The following is a 26117-nucleotide window of genomic DNA, read 5'->3' as shown; positions in this document are numbered from 1 at the left end:
TATTCACCATTTTATTGTCCTGGCAGAACTGATTAGGTAATACAGGTTTTGGCAGTTGTGTCTGAAAAAGGCAGCAATAAATATTTTATTATATATTTAGTTATATTCACAATGTTTTCTTCTTCTACAGTCTGTTTCAGTTGAATGTCTATGACTAACTCAATAATTCTGCTGCATTGTTGCAAACTTACAGCACATCCTCACAAGTAGACATACGAGGATATATGGAAGCCCTTTTCCGCCAGCCTATTATAAAATATGGTGGATAAAAGCCTATTAATTGTGACTTTATCTCATAATTATGACTTCTTTCTCATGACTTAATATGACGGGATATATGTATATATTTTAATCAAGGCTCCATAGGGAAAAAACCAAATACATAGTTACATTTTTCCAGACACTTGGCATTACATACCCAGCTTTGAAATAAGTCAAGATTTCCAAAATTAATCAGAGGGTTTATTTGGAAGTCTTAAGACTATTTTTATAAGAAATATGAGTCTCGTATATCTAAAAAGGTCAATCAGTTCTTAAACAAAATCTTAAAGTTACATTTGCTCCTTCTTCCACACTGAAAAATGTAGACTTTAAGAATATGAGTGAATATTTTTCATTGTAGAAGCTTGATAAAAAACCTCTAGTGCTTGAAAGAAAAGTCCATTCTCAGTGTTTGTGCACTGGAGGCTCCAAATTTCCATATCAAACTAATGCAAGTTGCACACTGAACCTCAATTGGCTTCCAAACACGCTTGCATGTCGACACTTTAAATTTAGATTTCAGGTGAGCCGAGAGAAACTTTTCTACTTTTTCACCTTCAGCAGATGAAAGTTAAAACAGCCTTTTTCCATCAAACTCTACACAGCGAGGTCAAACATTCAAGAGAAGTAACAATAAGAAAAATAAAATTTTTGAGCAGAGAGGGAATAAATCTTTTGAATTTGTGTTACGGCTTTGTGTCCTTTTTGTATTCTGTGATCTCCTACCGCATAATTTATAAAAATGAAAAGTCCTATATCTTTTTTCTCTCTCGTGTTACATTAACAAGCCACACAGCTACAGTGCAATTGTGTAACGTGTAATTAATAAGTGACTCTTTACACCTTGTGTCATTTATCTTTGGTAGCTTGCAAAGAGGAGGAACACGATGTCCGATGTATTACGACAAAGCTATCTTCACATTTTCATACAGCCAATCACATTCTGTCCCTGACATATAAAGTGCTTCTCATACAATCCTGCCTGAAAATAGTATTCATTTCTATGCTAACTGCATTTTAACATTTGTTCAGGATTTTCACAACTAACAAGTTTCTAATATATTTCCAATGAAACTCACAAATATGGGCTGAATAAATGAGAAAATAAATAGACCTGGTATGCCTATTTCAGATAGCTTCAAGCCTGTTCGACTTAAACCGTTCAATTTTTGAAAAAAATACAGCTTAGACATAGACATTTCCTCCAGCATATTGTCCTGTTATGCAGGAAAAAGCACAGGTGTAACTGATAACATAAATGGTGGCTCTGCTTTATTCAGCTGTGCCAGTAGAGCATGGGAAGAAAGCCAGCATGCACAATACAAGGGCCCTGGATCTGTAAACCTCTTCATGGTAACATGAAGAGGTTTTATTATTGTGTTTGTCTCTTGTATTGTCCTCTCAGCCTCTCTCATTCCACAGCTGCCCAGTAAAGACCTTCAGAGAGTCTCGCGCTTCTGTAAATCACCTTTCTCGCCTTGTGATGAGCCTCCTGCCATCACAGCTGCTTTGCATTAACTCAGCAGTCGGGAAGACGGTCGCCTATCACTTCAACCAAACTGGTCCTCCGTTTGTTTGTCTTGTTTGACGGGACATTTTAGGGAAGAGTGCGTTTGTATTCATGCGGACTCACTGAACTGAAATATAGGTGAAAAGAAGTAGCAAGAATCATGGAGCTAGTTAGCAGTAGCCCCAGGGTATCCGATTATCCCTTGAGCAATACTACTCTGACCAGCATCTGCAAGAGAGAAGCTCTCATTAGTAACAGGTTGGTGCAGCTTACGCTATCCATCTTACATGCAAAAATATTTTAGTATTAAGCCTCCTTCTGATACAGATTCAACCCTTCCTATAGCCATTTCAAATTAAAAGCCCTCTAACATTGGTGAGAACAAAAGACAAATATTTTTCATAACAGTCTGAGACTTAAAGAATTCATTTAAGGCTCATAAGGTCGCATATCTGATTATATTTGAATGCCAGTTTGTCTTATAAGACATCATACATGTACAGAAACGGTTATGGGCCATTCTACCAAACTTCAACAAACTGCTTTCCTACAGTACAAGCAAAAAACTAATTTAAAAAGCATTGAAGTATGCAAAGAGATAGATGGATAAATAGATGTTTACTAAGATCCTACTATGATCTTTTAGAGACAGCAGTAAGATTCATGTATATAAAACTTTTTTATAGGGTACTTTGATTTGGGAGGTTTCTGTCCAAAATGCTAACCCCTCTGTGGAAATGACACTGCAATAATTTTTGCTAATGTCACTGCTGAAACAGTGCACGTTTTATTTTTTAGGATTTGGCAGGCAGTTATAAGCATATCCAAATATTCTCTGCTCTAATCTTACCTCAACAGAAGGATACGGTGTAGGTCAAATAAGTCTTTGGCGGCGGTTTTGTGTGTCTTGGAATGACAGTAATCTGAGAAATGTTCTCCAGAAACTGTCCTCACTTGAATAATGACAGCAAAAATTGTCCAATAATACAAACTATGTTTATGTCAACGTGACTGGTGACCTCATTTGTGAGAATAATGACTCGCTCAGTAGCAAAAGCATAAGAAATACAATGTTAATTTATCTAAACGTAACCAAACTGGATAGGATCGTAGATCAGAAAATGCTCATCAGAGTCATTTGAGGAACATCCATATAGGCGGTTTTGGAAGGCACAACTTATTTTGTGGCTTAAGTGTGAGAAACGGCATTTACAACAGGCATCTGTGGAAGCAGTATGCCTTCAATTCTCTGCTTTAAGAATTGGTTTTGAACTTTGTTAAAAGTGTCAGTCCATTACCACTTTAATCAGCTGGAGCACACGATTAGATGCAGCTCTGTGCACCTTTGCAAAGTAGCTAAGCAATATGATGTCACATGGTGGGAAAGTAAATGAAGAGAAAGACAGCAACTCAGCAACTGGAGAAAATATCTAGACGGGAGGATGAAGGGCCAAAAAAAGAAAACAGCCTGGTGGTCGCTTCAAGATTGCGTGCGTGCACTTTGTTCAGTATATACACTATAAAAACCTGCTGACTCATAATATTAACAATGCACAGGTGCACACATGCCTGATAAACACTAATATTTGCTGCGTCTTACGTTTGGTTGATGGTTGCGAACATTCTGTCGCAGATGCAAAAGGACTCAGTGAGCAGGGATCAGAAGCTATTTTTACATGCGAGACAATTTTAAGAGACGAATGAAGGTAAGGGGCGTCAGTTGAGATGAATCGGTGATGATACAGGGTGGAAATATGATAACAAATAAATGAAGACAAATCAACAGCAGCTACAAACACAAATAGACCACATGGCATTTCTTGGTCTCTGCAGAGCACACACACAGAAACACTAAGTGATTCTTATTAATATTGTGGCAATCGACATTTAGCATTGACAGAGCAAAGCATTTAGTACGGCAATATACCTTTCCTCAATAATTCATTTGATGTAATATGAGGCAGAAAACAAGGGTCTACTTTTTCTGCACTGCCTTTATGCAAACCCTTATATAAATATGCATTTCTGTCAACTGGTTGTCGTATTCTCAGTATGTAAGAGGAAGGTAGACAGCGTCTCCTGCCAGTTAACAAAATAGTGTGGTAATACAGTCAATACTCCCTGAAGGAGCTAATGGGCTGCTATAAAGAAATGACACAGTACGAAGAACAATGGACTTGCAAAAATGTGCCCATATTCATCACGGTGAAAAGAGACAGGTGGAAATAAAAATGAAACCCGGCAAAGATTTCAAAGCAGCGCTTCTCTCAAGCACAACAAAACCACAGCTTCCAAATGTTTATCATATTATTTTATATTGTATTCTATGCACAAGCAGCAAGTGACAATGTGGGAATTGATTTTACATGAATAGTGCTGCTGGAGAAAACTGCCACTAGTAAGAAAGATCACAGCGTTGTGTGCAAACATTTGTGGAAAATGGCTGAAAGTGAAGAATCGAAACAGGAAAAGAAAGATTTAGGATCTGATTGATTCTGTAAAATCCTTTATAAACTCAAAGCAGAAAGAATCTGTAAAAACAGCCGGAAATTCAGTATCATGGTCTATATGCTCTGGGGGACTTGATTACCAACTATCATGACAATCTGTTAAGTAGTTTTTCAAATGTGCTGTATGTTTCTCTGAACAAAAGAATGGACTGTGTTTTACACCTATCCTAAAAATCCAGATACGAGTCCAAGTCAAATCAAATCGTAGATTTGGAGAATCATCTCATCTCATCTCATTTTCTTTCCGCTATGTCCCTATTGGGGTCGCGGGGTGTTGCTGCTTTTATCCCCCCCTTTCGGGGGGTTGCGGGGCTACTGGGGCCAAATCCAGCTCTCACAGGGCGAAGGCCAGGGTACACCCCCCTGGATGAGACGCCAGTTCATCCAGGGCCCTCTGATGGCAGAGGCTGCCTTGCAAGGTGCCAACTGCGCATCAGGAGCAGTTTAGGGGTTCAGCATCTTGCCCAAGGATGCTTCGGCATGTCGCTCAGTTCAGATTTGGAGAATCATGACACCACTAATCTTCCCTTTCTCTTCCCTTCTCATGTATCAGTCCTCGTCCTGAGTCATAGAAGCAGCTACAGAAATCTTGAAAATGGGATGAAGAAGCAACATCAGCAATTCTTCCTCAGCAGTCATCCAGCAGAATATTACATTACGTATTACATACATATATACCCTAACTCTGCACATATAATGTAGAGCAGCGCATCCCAACAGGAACAAACTGTACATAGACCATTAATTCAAAGCCTTGTGTGTTTAAAGAACTTGGTACATGATATCTGTGGCTATTGATTAAATTTAAGCAGTCACCTTACATTACGGTCTGCAGCCCATCGAGGGAAAACGCTATGAGTGAACAGAATCCCTCCGAGATGGGTCATGACATCACCGGTTTCTGTTCTGTCTTGGGAGTCTTCTCCATTAGCCTTGAAAAACAAACCCACTGTTCCTGTAGGTTATCATACAGCTTGTAGGTCAGCACAGAGGGAGCTGAATGTCAGCCGCACACTCCCTTCGGTATGTGAGGGCCACAACAAACACGGCATTCAACAGACAACGAGGACATAAGAGAGACCGAATCCGACAAAGAGAAATGAACACGCACACCCACACACTCGAAGACAGTGTACTTAAGGCTCAAAAAAGATGGCAATTGCTCTCAATTTTTTTGCAAAGGTCACGAGCCTGCTGCTCTCGGTCTGTCTCACACTTGGCCATCTTCGGCTAAATTGTGGTATATTAACCGTGACATCAGTTTAGCGTCCAAAACGTTTTTACTGTAAAACAAATATGAATAAAGTTTTAAATACAAGTGTATTTTTCCATCCTGACCCTTATTTTTCTTTCGCAACGTCGGGTCTGATTGTTGGCATTCATTGGCTGAGACCAGGGAGGCCAGTGTTATCGACTGACTATGGATCAGGGCCACTCCAGCCTGGAGGCTATTAGGAGAGCCAGCAGTTCAGGCTCCTGCCCTGCCGCTCCTTAATTGGTCCCCTCAGAAACCGGGCACACACAAACTTCACAATCACATTGGAAGATTATACTGGAGAGAAAAGAGAATCCCCGTGCGCAAGCCGCTTGGCATCGATTAGCTCACTCTATCACTTCAGTTCTTCTTCACATTTTTTTTTAATCGTTATTTCTTTTCACCCACAGATTACAAGCAGAGGTGGTCTTTGAGTAAACCATACAAGTCGAGATAAAGAGGAGTAGACAGAGGAGAAAATGGCTGGAACAAATGGGAGATGACTCAGGACTGCCTACTGGGTAATTGGGTTTTATCCTCTCATTTTATCAGGCCTTGTTTTGGATTACAGCTATACAACACACACATACACTGGGTAAGGAGAAGGATACCTAGACATTAGCAGATCTTCGAGATAACCGATTGGGTGCGGGAGAATGAGACCGTTACCGCAGTCTCATTATGATACTCCACAGAAGAAAAGCTGAAACATTTTCTGTGGAAAACGCAGTGCTTTTCACTCTCACCCGATCCGGTGTCGAGGTATTGGATACAGTCAGTAAACACAATGCAAAGAAAAATGTCAACACGAGATGCTGCTGCACAATAGCTTGTCTTTCTCCGTTTCCGCATTCTAATTCGAGGCATGTTCGTTTCAACCTGACATTTCAATTTCAGATGCTTCTCCAATTCAGCGCTTTGAATAGGGATCTTGTCGGTACATGTGTACGCTCTGGTTGGAGAGCGCGACAGGATGACAATTGCAAGAGTCATCCGGCAGAAATACTGTACATATCTCTCTAATACGCCGCGTGTGACACCTAGTTCTGCCGTGACTTTTGACAACAAGCCGACGCCGCTACAAAAGTGATTTATGGCAAACTGCATCATTCAGTATAAAGGTTTATTGTACAGATGGGCACTTTATTCAAGCAGCTGAATCACTCGGTCCAATGTCTTTTATTCAACTGATGTATATTTTCTATTGCTTTTGTTAACTCTCAAACTGAATTTTCATTAAGATACCACTCGTTCCCCAGTCATATTTAAAGATGTGCATTTAAAATGCCCAAAACAACAACTATCTTTCTTGTACGCATATTTCTCTTTCACATCTTAAATCTTAAGAAATCGGTGTTTTCTTTTTCAAGGTAACAGTGTTTCATGGTTGCCTGTTAATATTTGCTCTGGGAGAGTCAGAGTGAGGAAGAAAGTCTGCGAACGTAGTGAAAAGTAATGTGAATGAGCAATGTTGGTGGTTTAACAATGAAGACAACTACTCCAATGATCCCACGCTACAGACAGCAGGTGTTTTGTTTTGATTGACAGACGTCCAGCAGAGGAGAGGGAAGGTTTAGCAGTAAAGTTGTCTAGTGTCAGTAATTTTACCATGCAGGCTACAGTTTGCCCATGAATAAAGTCTGTAGCTCCTCAATACACAAGAAGACCTTGTGTTAAAGTCCCTGCTGATATCCATGCTATCACTATCCATGCTAATGATGCTGATTTAGCTAAAACGGTAGTCGGGTTGTGATGCCGACTATTCACCACAGCCCTGTTTTCAGAATGTTAACCAAAAAAAAGGGACGTAAAGGGTAGGCTAACTTGCTAGCCTAGCTATCTTAGCTACCTTCGTGCCTCATTTCAGAAACTAATAATGCACCACTATGCTGAACCGTTTGTACTACTTGCAGTATCTGAATTGTCCAAGTAAAGAGCTAAAATCCAACTGATGACTCTGTGCTCTCCAACCGGAGTTCTGTAGGGGTCAGTTTCAGGGGTCCATCCCAAACATTTACCCTAATTTAGTGCACTTGCCTCAAATCAACCTAAGCGGGAAACATTGAATGCAGTTTAAATATAGAACCGGGTACACCAGCATGACATCTCCTCCAACACCGAGCAGTGGAGTTGTTTTGGAATAAACAACACCCCCCAGTGTTGATTGCAATAAAGGAGCACATCACCCAGTGCCACAGTATGGCTGTTTAATGTGTTTTTAATAGTTTTTGGAAGATAGTGGAGCTCTATAGCTTGGAGCCATACAGAGTTCAGACAGTGGCTTCACAGAAATACTCGTTAGGATAAATTCATTGTTGGTTTTGGTCTTTTCAGAGAAATTTGATGCATTAATAAAGATAACATAACAACAACGGAAATCTTTTTACTCTAAGATATGTGTATATGGAATCCCTCAGCTTTAAAAATGCTGTATGTCTTCAGCTCTGGGCCTGAGTTGATCTAAAACAGCCAAGATGAAATGAAGCTTAAATAGGCAAAGCTATTTATTGATTCTGCTGTCTGTGAGGTGAAACAAAAGTAGTCTTTAAATGAATGTAGCCACATCGATGCACAGAATAGATGTTATCTATCTTAATGACAAAGGGGAGTCCTTGGCTGAAGGGGAACCTCATCAAAGTTACACATGCATAACCTTGCAGCGGTGCTCAGAGAGCTGGAGAAAACACACAACCTCACGTATGGATAAGCATTTAAATTCAAATGTTCAAGTCATTAACCATTGTCAATACGGAAGAAGGGAGGAATTCAACACTGCTCTGGAAGAATGTAAACAGAATGGGATATTTGTTATATCCACATTTTTTTCCCACATTCAATGCTTTAAAATGCTTAATTCATTCTCATTTAAATGTAAATCAGTAGCACAAACAGAATTTTGCTTCTCATTTGAATTCATATCGAGCAAATATGACCAACCATCAATCAAAGACTACAGGAGTTTACGCAGACGCAAATACTAATACGAATTTGGACAAAAGCAATAAGTAATGGCTTACGCTAGAACGGGTGCAAATGAAAAAATATTCTTATTTTATTCCACAGCAATCAACAGCATGTAGCCAGATTCGCTGCTATGAAAATAATAAAAGCTGAAGATACTTCAAGAAGTAACAACATGACATGAAGAGCGACGTTTTACCACCGAGCAGGCCACGAGGGAAGGAAGGGAAAGGACAGCTGACCAGTGTTGGCCGATCTTGGCTGTGAGGGGACGATACAGCAGTCAAGCTGTGAGATGAGCTACACAGACTGTTTAGTGAACTTTGAACCCCTTTCTCAAACAAGTCCTGCTTTTCACTGCCAGACAGAAACAAAAAGGAGGAGACAGCGAAGGAAAATAGAGAGGATAGGTGTAACGAAACACAGCGTGGTATCAAACAGCTCCACCAAACACAGGTGTGCCTCTTGTCCCATGGAGTTTACTCTTTGTGCTGAGCGAGAAACATGCTGTTCTGCCCAAAACCAATGAAATGTTCCTGCCAAAGCAAGACTCTTGATTCGATACCTGCAGCATGGTGAAATAATGCATTCTAGACATGATGTAGGCAGTTAGTGAACTACATGTTCAGTACACAAGATACATATGAATATGTTCTGACAGGCAATTACAATGCTTATTCAATTATGAGATGAATCGTTACCATGCATTCTTCTGTTTTTTGCTCTAATGTTTTTTTACAAATGCAAATGTAAATATATGGCTTTAAAGTGCCATCCCTTATATCTGTCTGTTTGTTTTTAGGCCTGTAAAAAAGATGTTGTATAGCTCAAAAATACATTGAAGTAGACTTCAGTAACACGTTATTTCATTATGACAGGAACCAAGAAACTCTAACAAGAAAGTTAGATAACAACTTCATAGAATAAATAAAGCAATTCAAATTTTAAAACGGTTTTAATAAAAATCGTTTGATGATTGCTGATGACTTTGACAGAGGGATGTGGAAGCTTGATAAAAATGACCAATTATTAGCAGGTAATTGTGTCTTTTTGAATCTCTTTTTTACAGGCTCATGAAATCTGGATTAAAGAAAAACGCATTAGTCTTTAATATAGTCTGTTTGTGCCGAGTTCACTGTAGTACAAAGCATGGAAGTCATCTTTTTTAGCTATCACTTGAGCTCAACTTTGACTTTAATGCGTTCGAGCTTAACAGTGCCTCGGAATATTTCCCCTTTGTCTGCAGGACCGAACATTTCTTCTGAGGAACTCAGAAGTCATCTTCAAAGACAAATGGACTCCCACTTTCTGTTTTATTTCATGAATGACAGAGCTTTGTTGTTTTTACAACCTACAGTCACACATGACTACAGACAGGTATTATGTAGGCTTCATACGTCAAGAGGGACTCTTAAACCACATCCCGCATCTCTGACGCTCACAAAAGCACCGAATGGCCATTGAGAACTGACAGGGCTGCATGAAATATAGCCGGGCACAGTTCTTCGCCGGAGCTTGTGGTGTTATCTGAATTCTTTTACTAAAGGAAGAGGGATGGCCAACTTCACTTAAAAAAAATGGGGTTTCGATGTAAGGAATGTGCACAGACCAGCCAAACAGCTTCCCAACCATTAACCAACCTTTCCACAGTGCAGCATTCATGAGACAGAAACAGGACAAAGACAATATAGGAAAGAAGAGCCAGAACATTAAAAAGGGATGGGTGAAGGGAACAAATGAGTCTAGCAGCACGGTTCCCTCTTGAAAGATAATGTCTCGATGCAGAAAAGCTACTAATCAGAACTTTAAAACCCAGTTCTGGACATCATCATCGGCTGTAACAGTTCTCTCGATTGGGTTGGACTGGACCAATTAAATAGCGAAACGTAACAAATGTAAACGTGTGCCATGTTTATATTCTAGTCTGCTTCTTGATCTTTGATGAGGATGGCTGAGCGTGAGCAAAGGTAAATGGTAGTGAATTACTCTGTTTAATTATGGATCAAATAGAGCCAGACACACCAATAAAGGATTTTACAGATGTTTACATTGTTAGCGCGGGAGCTTTGGACTGTGATGGGTCAGGGCTAGCTGGTAAGCATGCTAGCTGCAGTAGATATCTCTGCAACACAGTACACATTCGTCATAAAGTGAAAAGACATATGCCAAAACCAACATATCTGAAATAGGCCAATATTGGCCGATAATGGTAGATATAAAAGTACCTATGTTTTAAAAGTAGTCGTACATAAAGATAAAATTAAAGTATATAATAAAATATTTTAATACATATTGATAATTATTTTATAAGTGCGTCATAGCCCTCTGAATCAGATCGAATCATGAGGGGGCTAGAGTTTCCCTCCCTAAATGACATTACAGGTCATCTGAAATGACAACAATTTGGAAAAGTACATGAATTCAAAATCAGATTTTGTGGCCGTGTTTGCACACTATAACATCAGAGATGGACAATGTCAAAGCTCCCATGCCTGATGGCTGCCGTACATACTGCCATGACAGCTTATGTTTCATGATGTATATGGCATGAGGGCAGTATTGGATCTGAAGCACACTAACAAGGAAATCAATCACGTGTTCATGTTCACCACTGTGGATTTCTTACATTTGTCATTTTTGATGCGTTTCCGATACATTCCACATCAATATTGTCATCTAGTGCGATCTGTGTTGAAGTCTCCCTGGTGAGAGGATATCAAAAAAAAAAAAAGTAACTCAACGCTGATGTCTAAATGTGTTTGTTTTTTGATTAACTTTCATCATATTTCATATCACACAACAACACCAAAACTTATGCATGAACACGGTCGCATCTGCATGTCAAAACACCGCAACGCGGGGCGCTTATAAACAAACACTGAACTCCTGCTTTAATCTGAAAGTCATTAAATATGTATTTGCTTTTGATTACTCTTGAAATTAATTCATCAGGGAGAGCAGTGACAGGTGCTTGCTGTTACTGACAAACTGCTGTGGCAGTTACTGATAACATGAGATACTTAAGTATTCTGCACTGTAATCCTCCTATCCGTCTTTCTTTCTCTCTCCCTCGACTTTTTTCCTTCTGACATTCCCTCGCTCCCTCGTTCTGCCTCTCCGAGCTCAGTCCTCCTTCCGCCTTTAGTCAGGTGAGTTGAGAAATGATACCAGAACCAAAACATTTGTCACCGCAACAATCCTCTGAAGCTAAATTACATCGAAGGGGATCGCAACGGAGGAGTGGACAACGAGAAAGGATGAAGGGACGGGGTATTTATAAAATAAAAGCGCTTTAGAGGAAACAAAAGTGGAAGCTAAGGGGTGAGGCGGTGGTGGTGGGGGGGGTGGTGTTTGGCATTGACGTGAATAGTGTATGGTGTGAATCTTGCCTTTGTGACGATGCCCTTGAGTTAGCCAGTGAGGCATTGAATGGTGCATTGTGGATGGGCAGTTATCTCCAAGGCTTACCTTTCAGTGTTATTAGAAAACACATGACAGCAATGCTAGCTCTCATCGAACAGAGAGCCTCAAGGTTGAGAGGCAAACCTGCAGGAGGCGAGAGAAATGGCAACACCTGACACCCCGTCATTCTCACAGCAGCCGGCACACAGACCCCGCAGGCCGACATTACAACGCCTGCATGCAAACCATTCGGTATGCATGCAGCACGTATGAATGATGCTGAATGATGAAGATGTAATCATTGTGTAGCATGTAACTCTATGCCTCCATGCTGCAATATCCAGAGCGCAATAACAAAGAATTGGTATTGAGGCCGAGCTGGGATTGTATAAATTGATTGGTGTGAGCTTTAACAAACGCGATCACACGTCAATCCTTTTATTATTGTACTCTGCTGCCCACCACAGTCTGCTATTGTTGCACAGCTGCTCTCCTTTAAGACACTCTGGCTCCACGGGACCTTCAGCATTTGTAAAAATGTAATGTGCAAAACTTTTAGAGCTGCAGTGAGTAATCATTTGATCAGTTAGTTGTCAGCTATAAAATTGCTTTCCAACCATTATTTGGATTGAGAAAAGTTTTAAGAAAAAAAAAAAAAAATCTTTGATTCCAGCTTCTTAAATGTGAATATTTTCTGGTTTATTTTCTCCTCTACGACAGTAAACTGAATATCTTTGGGTTGGGGAAAAAAACAAAACATTTGAGGACGTCCTCTTTGACTTTGGGAAACACTGATCTCTATTTTTCACCTTTTTCTGACATGTTATAAACCATACAACTCATTTTTTTTTTATCAAGAAAATAATAGACGGATTAATGGACAATGAAAAACAATCGTTAATTGCAACCCGACAAATTTATAGACTACAGCTGGTATTTTAATGTGCTGGATAGATATTTAATCATCACTGCATATCATTCACTGTTATGTGTATAAATAATAGGGACGTTCCTATGGACTCATTTTTCCGTATATTTAAATATAAGTAAGAAATCACTCAGAAAACAGACAGTTGAGCACAGTTTCATTGGTATGGTAACTATTGGTCAGGATAGGAGGGAGAACACCAGCCACTATGCCATCCCTGCCCTCAAATCTCAACTTCCTCATTGAAGAAATAAGTGTTGAGCACACACACATACAGCCCCATACTTGCAGGACAACGCAGAGCACATGCTCACATGCATAGTTTTTATGTGTGTGGGGTTTGAGACTAATTAAATGGCATACAGAAGCTCCAATTCTGGCCCTTTATCAGTCTTTTGTCTCTTTTCTGTGCAGCTGATGCAACATCTCCTTTCTATAATAAAAACAAAAAACCCTGAAGCATTCGAATACGGATTTTGACGTCAATTACCATGGTAACCCGCGAAGGTCGGAGGCCTCTTTTGGTCATTTGGGTCAGTCCTTGTATATTATGAGAACTATTTGAAACTGTTAATGACAACTCTTTCCACTTTTACTGCCCCTGAAATGTATGGCACCAATGTTCATGCATTACGAACATTATCCTACGAAACATGACAACTCGCTAAATAAAAGTTTAACAATAACATTTATTGTAGACAATATTCAACTTAACCAAAAAACATATTGATCAACAGTGCGTTTATGTCTATGTATTTCTTGATAGTCGACCAATCACGCACATCCCTCTTAATTATTTTTATGAGCATCTTTGGCATGAATATGTATTTACTTTTATTAGATGGGACTCAGCAGATACCCAGTATTAAAAGGACTCATATCAGGATCGGGGCCAAAAAAAAAAAAAAAAGACTGGATCGGGATATCCTAACGAATGCTGACTCTGAACAATATAATGCCAGGAATAACTGCCTCTAATTGCATGGCAAGAATTTTACAATATAACAAAGAATGAAAACTTTATTGGAAAGCAGAGGAAGGACCGTCATTTATCTATATATACCTACAACCACAATGGAATTGAGAAAAAAAACATGAAGCTCCATCAACCGCAGACTTATAATGAAAGCATTGTTTTTTATTGGAGCAAACAAAAGGATTCTGCTCCAATCAATCCCTCCTCTCCCGGGAATATCATGTACAAAAGCTTATCCATTGACCAGATTCCAAACTCTCAATATCCCATAGACTAAAAACAATAGCTGTTTGATTTGTACTGTAGGTCCATCCAGCCCAGACTCTCATCACACTTTATCACTGTAATGAGCGTGTGCATGTTTACTTCTGTGCATAACAGTCGCCATCATTTCCCCATATATCATTTTGTGGCGTTCTGCTTTCACTGTCAACAATATTTCCTACCCTTGTTTGGCTGCTGGTGAGCTTTGTTCCCTCTGAATGTAGAGAAGATACGAATGGGAGAGGGGGGTTGGTGCGTTGGATAGAGAAATGGGTTCCCTTTGAATAATGCAATAGTGAAACTGGGCAATATGACCACCGTGCTATCTCCTACAGAATAGAAACAACTGTGGATACCAGCCCAGCTGTGCTCGTGAATTCATCTCATGTGAAATGTCAGTTAAATCAAAGCTGGAGCTTGAGAAAGAGTCTGGCAGTCATTTTTTTGGGATAAATAAAACATGGCAGAGGAGACTGCATTGCCCTTTATACCTCTCTCACTCTCTCTGTCTCTATCTTGAGTTTTTTTGCTCTTAGGCCGCTGCTACAACCAGGATGCGTTTCATAGCAGCAGGAGGTACAATTTATGTGCTACAGCTCAAAGCCCCGGCCACTACGGGCTTTTGCAAATTTATACTCCTACATTTAAAATAAATCCTATATTGTAAGACAATATCTTAAGACCATCATGTTTTTCCTCAGCGTCCTGCATGACATTCTGGCAGCAGGAAGGTCAGAGTGGACGTCCTAACTATCTACGATTATCTAAGGTCAATCAGGGATCTATCATGGAGGATGGTAGGCCGGTGCTTCTCCTCCTGGCTTGCTCGAGGCTGACCAGTTACATGGCTTAACAGTGTTGTCATGTCAGTGTCACCGCACACTCACAGCATTTATTGATTGTACCCCAGTAACCTTATAAAGAGCATTAAGACCTAACGGATGTTTCAAATCAAGCAGTCTATCCAACTAGTTTTAGTCCTACAAGCATGCTGTTTTAAAGGATAGGGTGGTGTTATCTTATATTTTTGTTATTGTCAACAAAGCCCATGAAAAGACCAAAGTCGGCAACGTGTCTGCCTTTCAGTGCTTTCCTGCTAGGTGTGTAATCCACTGATCTGGAACGATACATCTGTTCAATGATAAACGAGCCGATATTATTGATGCAAAGTGAAAGCATCAATCCACATCATCTTTAAGATACGCCTTTATTTTGAAAACACCTCAATCCTAAAACTGCAGCAACAGCACCAGGCTTCAAAGCCAGTTTTCGCAGTGGCCAAATCGTGTAATTACATCACATTTTCCCATAAGCTTTCATTGTGAAATGTGAAAAATGAACTCATTTCACTATCATAATTTGAGCCATTCAGTCTGATAACATTTGGAAAGTCTATAAGAGCGGTGAAATTAAATAATTTTATCCCTATTCCAGTTAGCCAGGGGCTAAACCAGAAGTGAGCCTGCTCAGTAGGCAGAAGCCTTTAGTGTGCATGCTTTATTTTACTTAATCTTTCAAGTGTGACTAATCATTTTCTTGGTTGCGCCAGTGTGGATGAAATTCAACAGGTCCGATTACAAAAAATGTCCAAAAATATGTTTTGATAAACACCAACGGGGTGTGTAGGCAGTTGCCTGTTAACAAATTAATTCCCATTCACAATCATTTACATCATTTGTTAAGTTAAATTAAAATGTTTTATTGGGTCCACCTAAATTGCAAAAGCAGTGCATCCTGGGTAAATAATTAATCTGGAGCCCTGCGTATAAAGCTTCGGTTGAAATAATGTGACAGTTTCTGAATGGAAAGCTTAGTTTTTGAACATGATCAAGAGAGAAATTGATTTCCAGTGATGAGGAACTCATGCAGAAAAAGTCACAGCTCTCACACGGATGACTCAGGTGACTTACTACTAACATATAACATATCCAGGCTGTGGTGCACTTGCTCACTCTTTCACTGCCAACACTGCTGCTCCACTGATCACACTACAAACACCAACAGCCTCTGCTCAACATATCAATGCATCTCCTCCCTGAATCCACCTGTAGCCATGGTTTCTCCTCTGGGGTAAGTTTGTTGACGTCACGTCTTGTTCTCTCGACGTGCTAACCTTTAAATCAAACGTATGCATGCAGATGGCTGATAGGGTCCTGTCTCTGCAAAACATAAAGAATAAATTTGGATTGCTGAATTCCAACTCGGCAACTAACTGAGAATTAAATCACCATCTGCAGAGGTCCCTACATGTATGAGGCTCGAGAACTGAGTTTTTAAATTCAACCATGCTCCATAACTTCGTCTCGCCTGCATGTTTTATGTTATTATTTAGTCAGTTTCTTGAGGAGTCTGCCTTTTCCATTCCATCTCATTTCCTTTCTGCATAAAGTATTTGACTGTTGACATCCATATTATTGCATGGCATAAATATTTATTTTACAGTCTTGCAGAGAGCCATCGTAAGAGCAGGCCCCGCTTTAAAACCTGCCAGATGTATAACAACATATACCTTTTCAGCTTGTGAACACACAACGGGGCATTTTCCTTTCATGCACTCACAACATTGCCGTTTTTCCTTTTTTCTTTATGCCAAGCAGGGGCCACTTCTTTCATGTATCGTGCAACGTTTGACATGAAAATGTACCCGCTGAGGAAAAGCTGGTCATGTAAATACAATGCACAGCCAGTTTGGAAAGGTTATACTCAACGTTATAAGAATGGCAACAACCCTGATCCCGACATGCAAAGTTGCCCTGAAGATACATATGCTTAATCTAATATTTATGCTATGCATAAGTTGAAGCTAATTTCAAAACTTGGGATGCAGAAATGGAAACCTCGGGGCTGGTTAACTAATTGACTTGCAAATGCATCTTTGTTACACGACCATGTGAGCTTAATGGATGTCAATAGGTCAGGACAGATTCACCAGAGGAGGAAGAAAAAGATTTCATGATGATCCATTCGCTCAGCAAAAAGGGAGAATATTTTTTAGACAATGCATTACATCGCAGTCTCCTCTCAGGCTTACACTGCAAACTCTAATGAGGTAAACAAATCCCCAAAAGACAGTCGCTGCTGATGAAACTGGTTCGGTATCATCCACCACTTGCATTCTCATTGTATCAACTAACCTTTTATTGCCATCAAATGTCTGCACGTGCCTGAGGAATTAAAATAAAACGCATCCACAGCTTTCAAAGCAACCAGCATCAATTAGAAGTCGCCCTCAAGCAATCATCTCCATAACCAACCCTGGGAGTACACTGGATGTTATGTGAGACAATAGCTCAGGCTAAATAAGTGAGCAAAATAAGAGCCACAGGCTACAAAAGCATCGGATTTTTACAGATTTTTCTTCAACTTCTTGAATGAACCAACACATGTGGCTAATGAGACCCTCGGGCAGCATCTGTCCACATGTGGAGGCTACAGCAGCCAGAAATGTACAAAAAAGGCATATTATTAATCTATGGAATACTATGCTCTTCCTTTCCACTACAATTAAAACGTGGCAAAGGGCGACAGAGCCAGCCAGCATGTGAGAGTGCAGCTTTTATCTGAACAAATCTGCTCTCCAAACTCATTTTGAATTCCTAATTATCTTAATTATAGAGCATTAAGTAAAAACTCGCCTCACTTTGAAGCTTCAAGGGAAAAAAAAAAAAAAAGATACAGCAGCCTTCTGAAACACTCACTCAGCCAGAGAGTGGCGTATTTCTAATAAAAAAAACTTGCTTAAGCAAATGAAAGGGCGAGCTGGGAGATGTTTTTACGCGCACACACACAGCGCTCACACCGGTTGGAATATCACTTTTCAGGAGCTCCAGACAGCTTTGAAATAAAACAAAAGCTGCATCTCTGAGCTTGATGTCGAGTGAAGACATTCAATCAAAGTCTGGACTGTTTCTTACCTCTCGCTGACGTGGCCGGGACCCGCGAAGCGAGAAGCACCAGGACGCCAAAACTCAGGTAGCATCCTCCCGAAAACTGTCCCATCACTGCTCTGCTGCTGGTCTCCCTCCCCGTCGGGTCTGGGGGCACCGGCCGCGGGTCTCGAACATTTGTCGTCCGCTCGGGGGCTCCTCAGAAAACGCGTCTCCGTGCCCCCCCGACGGTTCCGTCCAGGTGCGTGCGTGTGTGGGATGAGCTGGTTTAGTGTCCTGCCGGGAGAGCCGTCACCTCACGGAATCGCAGTGCGGAGCGGAGAGATGGAGAGCGGTGCGGAGCTCTCGGCAGTCGGCACTCTCCTGCGCGAGAGTGGAATAATTAGACAGAGCGCGCGCGAGCCAACTGCTTTGGGGGTGTTTTGGGGAGGGAGAGAGAGTGAGAGAGAGAGAGAGAGAGAGAGAGAGAGAGAGAGAGGGGTCTGGTCCAAACCCCCGTGGACCTGTTGAGAAACCACAAAAGGTGCGTGTGGGTGCATGTGCGCACACGCCGGTGTCTGTGCGCGCGCCTGTAATGATCACATGAAAGAAATGTCTTTCAATTATCTGTCTGTCTCTCCCTCTCTCTTACAAAAAATACATTTCCAACCACATCCAAGCCCTGTTCTCTGGACACCAGCGCGCCCATTGAAGTCATCGCCTTCGGAGCTCGTGCCAGAGGCGTTGTTTTGGGGAAAAAAAAAAAAAATGAGGTTCTTACTAATTAATGCCCATCTTCAGTCTATGAGCATATGGCCTCTGATTGGCGTCCAATTGCCAATTAAGCAGGAAGTAGCCGAGTTGAGTTATTTCTAAATGCGCCTTTTTTTTTTTCCACTTCCCAAACGGTTTCACTCATCTCGGTGTGTTTATTGGAGTGATCAGCAGCACATTTGTCCCGAGGGAACATGGTGGAAGAGTATTTGGAGCCTTTTCTTAAGTAGCAAAACATCAAATTACAGAAGTATCATCAGCAAAATGCACTTTAAGTAAAGTACAGCGTGTATTAAATTTGGGGTTATTATTATCATCATCATCATCATCATCATGTCCTGTTTTAACTCTATTTTTCCTCGTTTTTTTCATCGTGCAGCCTCTTGTAACTGGTTTTGACAGATGCCTTAGAGTACAGTTCTACTTTACTTACTTTAACTTAACTCTACAAAAAGAGACAGGATGAAGTACTTGGATTCTTAAAGGTGCACTATGTAGTTTTGGGGAAGACGTCTTAATCAGAAGAGAAAGATCTTGTTCATGACTGAACAACCTGACCTTTAAAGGACAACACAACTTCATACCGTTTGACTTTGTTTATATGTGGCGGACCCTGCCACCTTTCTAGCTTCAAACAGTGTTCTGTGCCTTATTTTCCTCTGAGAACAGCTTGTTGATTCAGTTATGAAAAAAATAAATATTCCTGAGTTTGTATTATTACCTCATTAATATTGTAAATATTAAAATTATGAGTTTAAATTTCTTCTCCAAAACTGCATAGTGCCCCTTTAAGGAAAAGAAGCAGTCTACGTAAAAGGCTTGAATACAAAACGTTGAAAAAAAATGACATTATCAGCTAAATTACCTAGTAGATGTACCTACTATGCAGACTGTTTGGCTTCTTCAGCATTGCCTTGTTAGTTATCACTGGATAATTGTCAATGCAATAACATGTAAATGGCATTTTCCAGTGCTGATTTTAACTTAACACAATTTTCCATTATAGGTTTATAAAATGTGAATCCTAACTTTATAAAAACATTTATGATTAGAAATATTAATTTAAAAATACAAAAACAAGTGGAGAAGAAGTATAAAGAAGCATGAAATCAAAAGCTGTACGCAGCCTAACTGAGTGTTCTTCGTTACTTTCCACCACTGAATTTTGATAGTGACTAATGAATAGTAATTAATAGCAATGCATGATATTTCATAAACTGATGACACAATTTTAATCTAAAAGCTAGTTAATAGCTATCAGATGAATCTGGTGTTAAACATAGAGCCCGACCGATATAATCAGCTAATACCAGCCTATCGCAATTAATCAGTGTCGGCTTATGTTGCCTGATACATCAAAACTATTTGGGATTATTTCTAGTTATTTAATTCCCAGTAAGTTTATTGTTTTAGTGCACTGGTGTCATGTAAGACAATAAAGAGCCTCCATCTTTTACATATCTTTGTCTCAGGTATTTGATAACTACATTTAAAGGATCGTTGCAAAAAATGTGTGTACTATGTCAGCTGAATATTTTTTTTACTTCCTATTATCAGTATCGGCCCCAAAACTCGAGTATCAGTCAGGCTCTAGTAAAAAGTACAATATATCCCTGAGAAACACATTGGAGAGGAAGTATAGCATAGAAACACGCCATTAAGTAGCAAAGTTGTCATTAAGTGCACTACTTGACTAAATTCAACTGCTATGAGCTGCGGTTCTCACTTACTGTAGGAATATGATGAGTCACTGTTATCAACTGCTATTTAAATGTGCTGCGATAATACAGCCTTCTAGTGATGACATTAAAAGAATCGGAGTGTAAAAGTTTCCACACAGAATCATCTTCACACGTCCTTATCGGCAGTAAATGGTTGCGTATCTTCTTCAGAATGTGTCTGTATATGTGTTTTAATGTAAATCACTGCAGTTTGACCTTCTCTGTGACATAATTACCCTATTGACCAGAAGTAGTGGTTCATTTCCCAGAGTTCTTGCCTGGGGTCAGCCTGTCAGGCAAGGTTAACTACTTGATAATATTTCTAAAGGGAGCCATAAAGCCTGCATTAAATATTTGGGACGGCCTTAAGGCTACCGAGCTATACCTGACAGAGCGTGAACAGCAGAGAGACACTGCAAATGTTCTCCCTTTGTCGAACGAGCGTGACTGTTTTATTTTTAAAAACATCAAGAATCTCAAGATGACAAATTTACTTGCTAGCACACTGATCTCTAACCCTTCCACTCTTCAACTAACTGATCACTGTCTGAAATAACCGAAGCAGAAGGATTTGTGACAGCAGAAAAACATTCGTACCTCGCCTTTCATGCGTGCGTTTTGTCTGATGAAAAGCCTGGGCTGTTAATTGACAAGGAAATACGAGTAAGTAAATGGCGCTGGGTAGCTCTATAGTGCCTCACACTGTGTTATATTGTCCCTAAAATGCTCATGGGAAATGGAAAGTGTTAAAGTGCTCCATTGTGGAAAATAAGTTATGGGTCATATTAGTGTGGGACTGCTAGAACTGCAGCTTCTATCAGAGGTAGACTATAACGGAGTGCTTTTACTGAAGTACTGAGCTAAAGTAAGACTATGCTTTACTTCAGTATTTCTATTACATGCCTCTCCATCAACAGTTGCCATTTCTTTACATTTCTTTGTTTCTTTTGGTTCAGTTTTCTATTACATGTTGTGACAGTGCTGATCTTATGGTCTGGTTAGGTGTAAGCACAAAAAACACAAAGCCAGGGTTTGGAAAAGGTCACGTTCCGGGTTAAAATACCCGTTTTGCCGTCACAAACATGACTGGAAGTTGCCTCGAGGTCTCTACAAAAGTATGAATTGGCGTCATGTTTACAAATGTTGCAACGCAAACTTATAAATGTGGAAGCACGGTCTTGAACAGTGGTCACTGGCTTGGCAGGCTTCTCGACTGTAGCTCCACCACCATCCCCTCCACACCGATACGTGTAATATGAACATAATATAGCACGTATTGTAGAAATGTCAATACGGTATGTAGCTTATGACGTGTGCAACATATCAAAGCAAATCCTGTACATTTCACTCCACTTGCTTTTATTTTTTTATTGCTTTTCAGATTTTCATCACCTTCCTGTCCAGTGAAAGCCACGTATCTCCAGATGTTTTGATTATAAAGATTTCTTATAAACTGAATTATGAAGTGTTGTTTTATGGGTTGAGAAACTTCTCCCACTTCTTCAGCTAAATGAAGTATTTAAAACCCCTCTCGGATTGGCAAATGATTTTCTGACACCATGAAAAGTTCACTTTTTAGAAATGTGTGGTTCTCACAGGACAGATGAACTAAAATATGTGATGATCTTCTACAATATGATGCATTGCTGTAGACTAACTACATAGCAGTAAATGAAGTAGTTAAGATTAGATCAACCGTAAACATCGACAGCAGCAACATATGTTATGATGTCATATATAATTGTGTAGAGAAAAAATGTTCTGCACAATGAGTACTTTTACTTTTGATACTTTAAGTGCATTTTGCTGATAATACTTAATTATACTTACTATTACGAACCCCCCCCCCTTTAAGTGAGGTCCAACACAAGATAAACAAACAAGCTGTAGTTTAAAAAGGAAGGTAAATGTATTAAATAACCAGCAAACAAACAAATAAACTGATGGGCCAGCCAAAATAAACAAAAGGGAGCCACCCAGACCAACCCACCAGGGCCGTCAGAACTGGTGTTAACCCTCCACCCTACAAAAAGGAACAACTAAACCAACCTGACTGCCATGAAAGGCTACAAATTACCACAAAACATCCAGATCAACACAGGCCTACTGCCACTAAGCCACCAACTAGAGGTCACAAAACCACATTGAAAAACCTCAAATTTTCAATTAGTTGTCCCTGACGAGCCCCCAGTTATGTTACGCCCCCCTTTAAGTGAGGTCTAACACAAGACAGCACAACAAGTTATAGTTCAAAGGAAGGTACCTTTTATTAATTAACCAATCATCAAACAAAACGAACAAACTGATGGGCCGGCCAAAATAAACAAAAGAAGAGCAGCCTCCCAGACCAACCCACCAGGGCCGTCAGAACTGGGGTTAACCCTCGACCCTAACCCAACAAAGCAACTAAACCTAATTGAAATGAAGCCACGAAAACTGAACTACTGCACCCATCAGATAAACAAGCCTCTCGGCTGACTGACTGCACTGCTTGTCTGGTGGACTGCAGTGAGAGCAAGGCTAGAGAGAGAGCAAGAGCCTAGTGCCCATCCCCCTCTTATTGGATACTCCCAAATCAGCCGGACCACTATCACCTGGCAGGAAAGCCAATCACCAGCCATGGTGACACATCCTGGCCAGCAGAGAGGGAGCATGTAACATTTACCCTGGTAACAGACATTTATTTGTTTTAATGTATCATGAAGTAAATAATGTAATGGCTGGAGAGCCAGAATTGGCCTTAATAAGTACTTTCACTTAAATGTAAAAAAAAAAAAAATGTCTGAAGGTGGATTTATTGATCACAAGAATGATTTTGCTGGTAGGATGAGACGGTGAGCTCAGGCCGAAGGTTCCCAGGGTGGTGCAGGTGGAGACTCACGGTTATACAGGTGGCTGGCTCAGGCAGTCGGGGTTGTGTGGGGTGGCAGATGCAGGAGGCTGGGTGGCGAGTTGTTGAGGAGCTGGTTGAGGTATGGTCCGGTCACACTGTGACACTGGTCAAAATACATAAACTCAAGAGAAACAGAGTGTGAAAAAGTACCACTGGAGCTGGGGACAGTAATCTGGCAGTGTGCAGAGGGAAGGTCTGGGTTTAAGAGCTGGTGCTGATTATACTCAATGTGCTGCAGGTGTGTGGACCGGCACAGCTCCGACCAGCAGCAAAGCCACGCCCAGCCTCACCAAACACCTCTGAAACATAAAGCACAAGGCACAGACCACAAACAGGCCACCACAAAGTCCAAATAATGTAGTCTAATAAAGTATCACTGCAATCTCCAAAAACTTCCAAATTAAAACATCATCAGAAAATAAATAAATAAATAAAATAATGCCCTTTTCCAAGGAGACAAGATGAAAGCCTGTTCTCAGCCTTTAAAGATGTATTCGCTTCATCCAGTGTACAAAGCAGGCAGATCCAAACACATGCTGTTTTACTTCGCTGTGGTGTTTTTTTTTGTAATTGTTCAGTTATTTGTAGAACAACATCTTTGGGCCATCCAGTGACAATTTAATGCAGTGGTGGAGAGTATCTCGTGTTGCAAATCTTAAATATTGTGCATTATTTTTCTAATTCATTACTTAAAACATGCTTCTGAATATGCAGAGAAACTTCTTTATAGCATTTTATGTCCCTGTTTGACAAGAGCGAGGAAGTAGGCATAGTCTGCCCCCCGTGATAAATAAATAAGATGCAGGGAAATCTCCCACAAATAAATGTAAATAAACAGACGTGTTTACCTACAGATACAATCCAGCAGTGTTTCTATAAGGCAAGAGACACCGCAGTATTCGATGCTGCTTAGATTTTCCTGCTTTATTCATCTGATGGAGGGATACCCAGAGTGCGAGTGCTTGCATAAAGAAATTCTCTGATGGAAATGTGCGAAACAAGCAGTTTCTCGCTGCGACCACATAAAGCATTTAAAAGAACAAGGCAAAAAAGTTCGTGGCCACCAAGCTGCTGCGGCGTCTGCTCGCAGCAGCAGTGACTGACAGGCACAAATAACCCACCTTATTGTCTTCTGTATATTGAATTTGGTGTGTATCATGGAACTCCTTGAATCTCGCTCACAGCGTATTGCCGGTGTGTGTATGTTTGTCAAAGCATTTACAGTCTTCTCACAGCCCTGCAGGGCGTCTGCTGAGGAACAGTGAATGTCAGTCAATGACTCGGATGTGTCTTTCAAAAGAGCTCTGCCTACTGAAATGATATTGTTTTCAATATGCAATGTTTTGCTGTGTTTGCATGTCTTGTGCAATAATCTTTTCATCTAACTCCTGGCAAGGAAATGAAGAAGTGTAAATAAGGAAATACATAAGTGTATTTTCTAAAATGTCACACTTTTCCTTTGACTATATTCATTTGGCATGTGCACATAATGCTATAAAAAACCTCTTTTAAACCTTTTCAACCACACACTAAGATATGCTATGTGACAAAGGCAAAGGTGCAATATGTAAGAATATTAGCTTAAAACATTAAAAGATGAACTAAGATTCAGCATATCACAGTAACAATAACAGTTTTGACATGTCAAAGACATCTATATTGTGTTGCAGAGATATCTACTGAAGTTAGCATGCTAGCCTGGAAGCTGCTAAAGTGCCTGTGCTAGCAGTGCGAACAAGACTAACACTCCCCAGGTGCTCCGAGCTCCCAGTCCGGACCGTTAGCTGCATGGCTAACTGAGCTAACTAGCTAACTGCAGCTACAGTTACAGCAGTTTCTCTAATTAGATTTGTAAGGAGCATGAATTTAGTTATTGCACCTTAAACATACATAAATGAAGTAGTTGACATTACGTAAGTGACGAGTGATTGTTGTTACATTATGTTTACGTTACATTTCATCACTTAAGTTACGAGAATGAAGAGTTAGCTTAACTTAAATAGTATTTTTTCTGCCTATACCAAACCGAAACCATTTGACAATGTTGGTACCAGGCTGTAAGTAATAATATGTGAACTATCCTAACCACTATACTGGTCTTGCTACCCATTGCCGTTGCTATCTTTGGCTGTAGCAACTAGCTGCCATGCTAGCTGCTGTTAGCAAGTAGCTCAGTAAGCTATGGAACTCAGTGTATTTCTCTGTCTAGTGAAGAAAATAGGAAATGTTTCTTTACATTTTATGAGTTTATTTTGTTTGGTTATTAGACTAAGAAGCAAACTCGCAGCTGAAACTACCAGGGGTACACTGTACAGGTATGACAGGTTGGAGCTAGCTGGTTAACATGCTAATTTCAGTAGACATCTCTGCAAACATGGTCCATAGATACTGTTGTTTCTTCACCCTGTTGATAATGTTAATTTTGTGAATGTTTTCAACTAAAATTCTGATCGTATCTCAGATACGTTTGGCACTAGAACTGACATGGACACATTGAACTTTGTGTGTGTGTGTTTGAGCAAGAAGACAATATTTTTTACAGACTAAAAAGGTTGGTAGCTGCTGGTGGTAATATGCTGTAAAAGGGTAAGAGAATGTCAATGTAAGAGAGAGAGAAGAAGGCTGCTGCTTTGCAAATCGTTTATGAGGTAAGAAATACATTCCACGTGTTTTTAGGGCTTAAGGATACACAGTGTTTGGGAGAATGACTACATTTAAGTGATTTAAGAATCACTTAGATGTAGTTAAGAGATGATGGGCAGTTACTCATCGACCCTCCCTTCCAGCTAACCTGGA

At 40.2% G+C, this 26117-nt stretch overlaps 1 protein-coding gene across 1 annotated transcript in view; it reads right to left on the bottom strand.

The window, feature by feature from the left end:
* The window catches only part of LOC311275417 (netrin receptor UNC5D-like), a 188949-nt gene extending 165355 nt beyond the window's left edge, over positions 1-23594 (bottom strand). The window contains exons 1-2 of the mRNA XM_084383965.1: positions 23310-23594; positions 17982-18317 (exon numbers count right to left, since the gene is read on the bottom strand). Of these exons, the coding sequence (XP_084240091.1) occupies positions 17982-18066 (85 nt within the window). The 5' untranslated portion in view covers positions 18067-18317; positions 23310-23594. The remainder of the gene's footprint in view (positions 1-17981; positions 18318-23309) is intronic.
* Between the last annotated feature and the right edge of the window lie 2523 nt (positions 23595-26117).

This window comes from Pagrus pagrus, assembly GCF_965226575.1.
Source record: "Pagrus pagrus genome assembly, chromosome: 19".
NCBI lineage: Eukaryota > Metazoa > Chordata > Actinopteri > Spariformes > Sparidae > Pagrus > Pagrus pagrus.
Note: the sequence above shows the minus strand (reverse complement) of the source record. Positions and strands in the feature narration are given on the sequence as shown.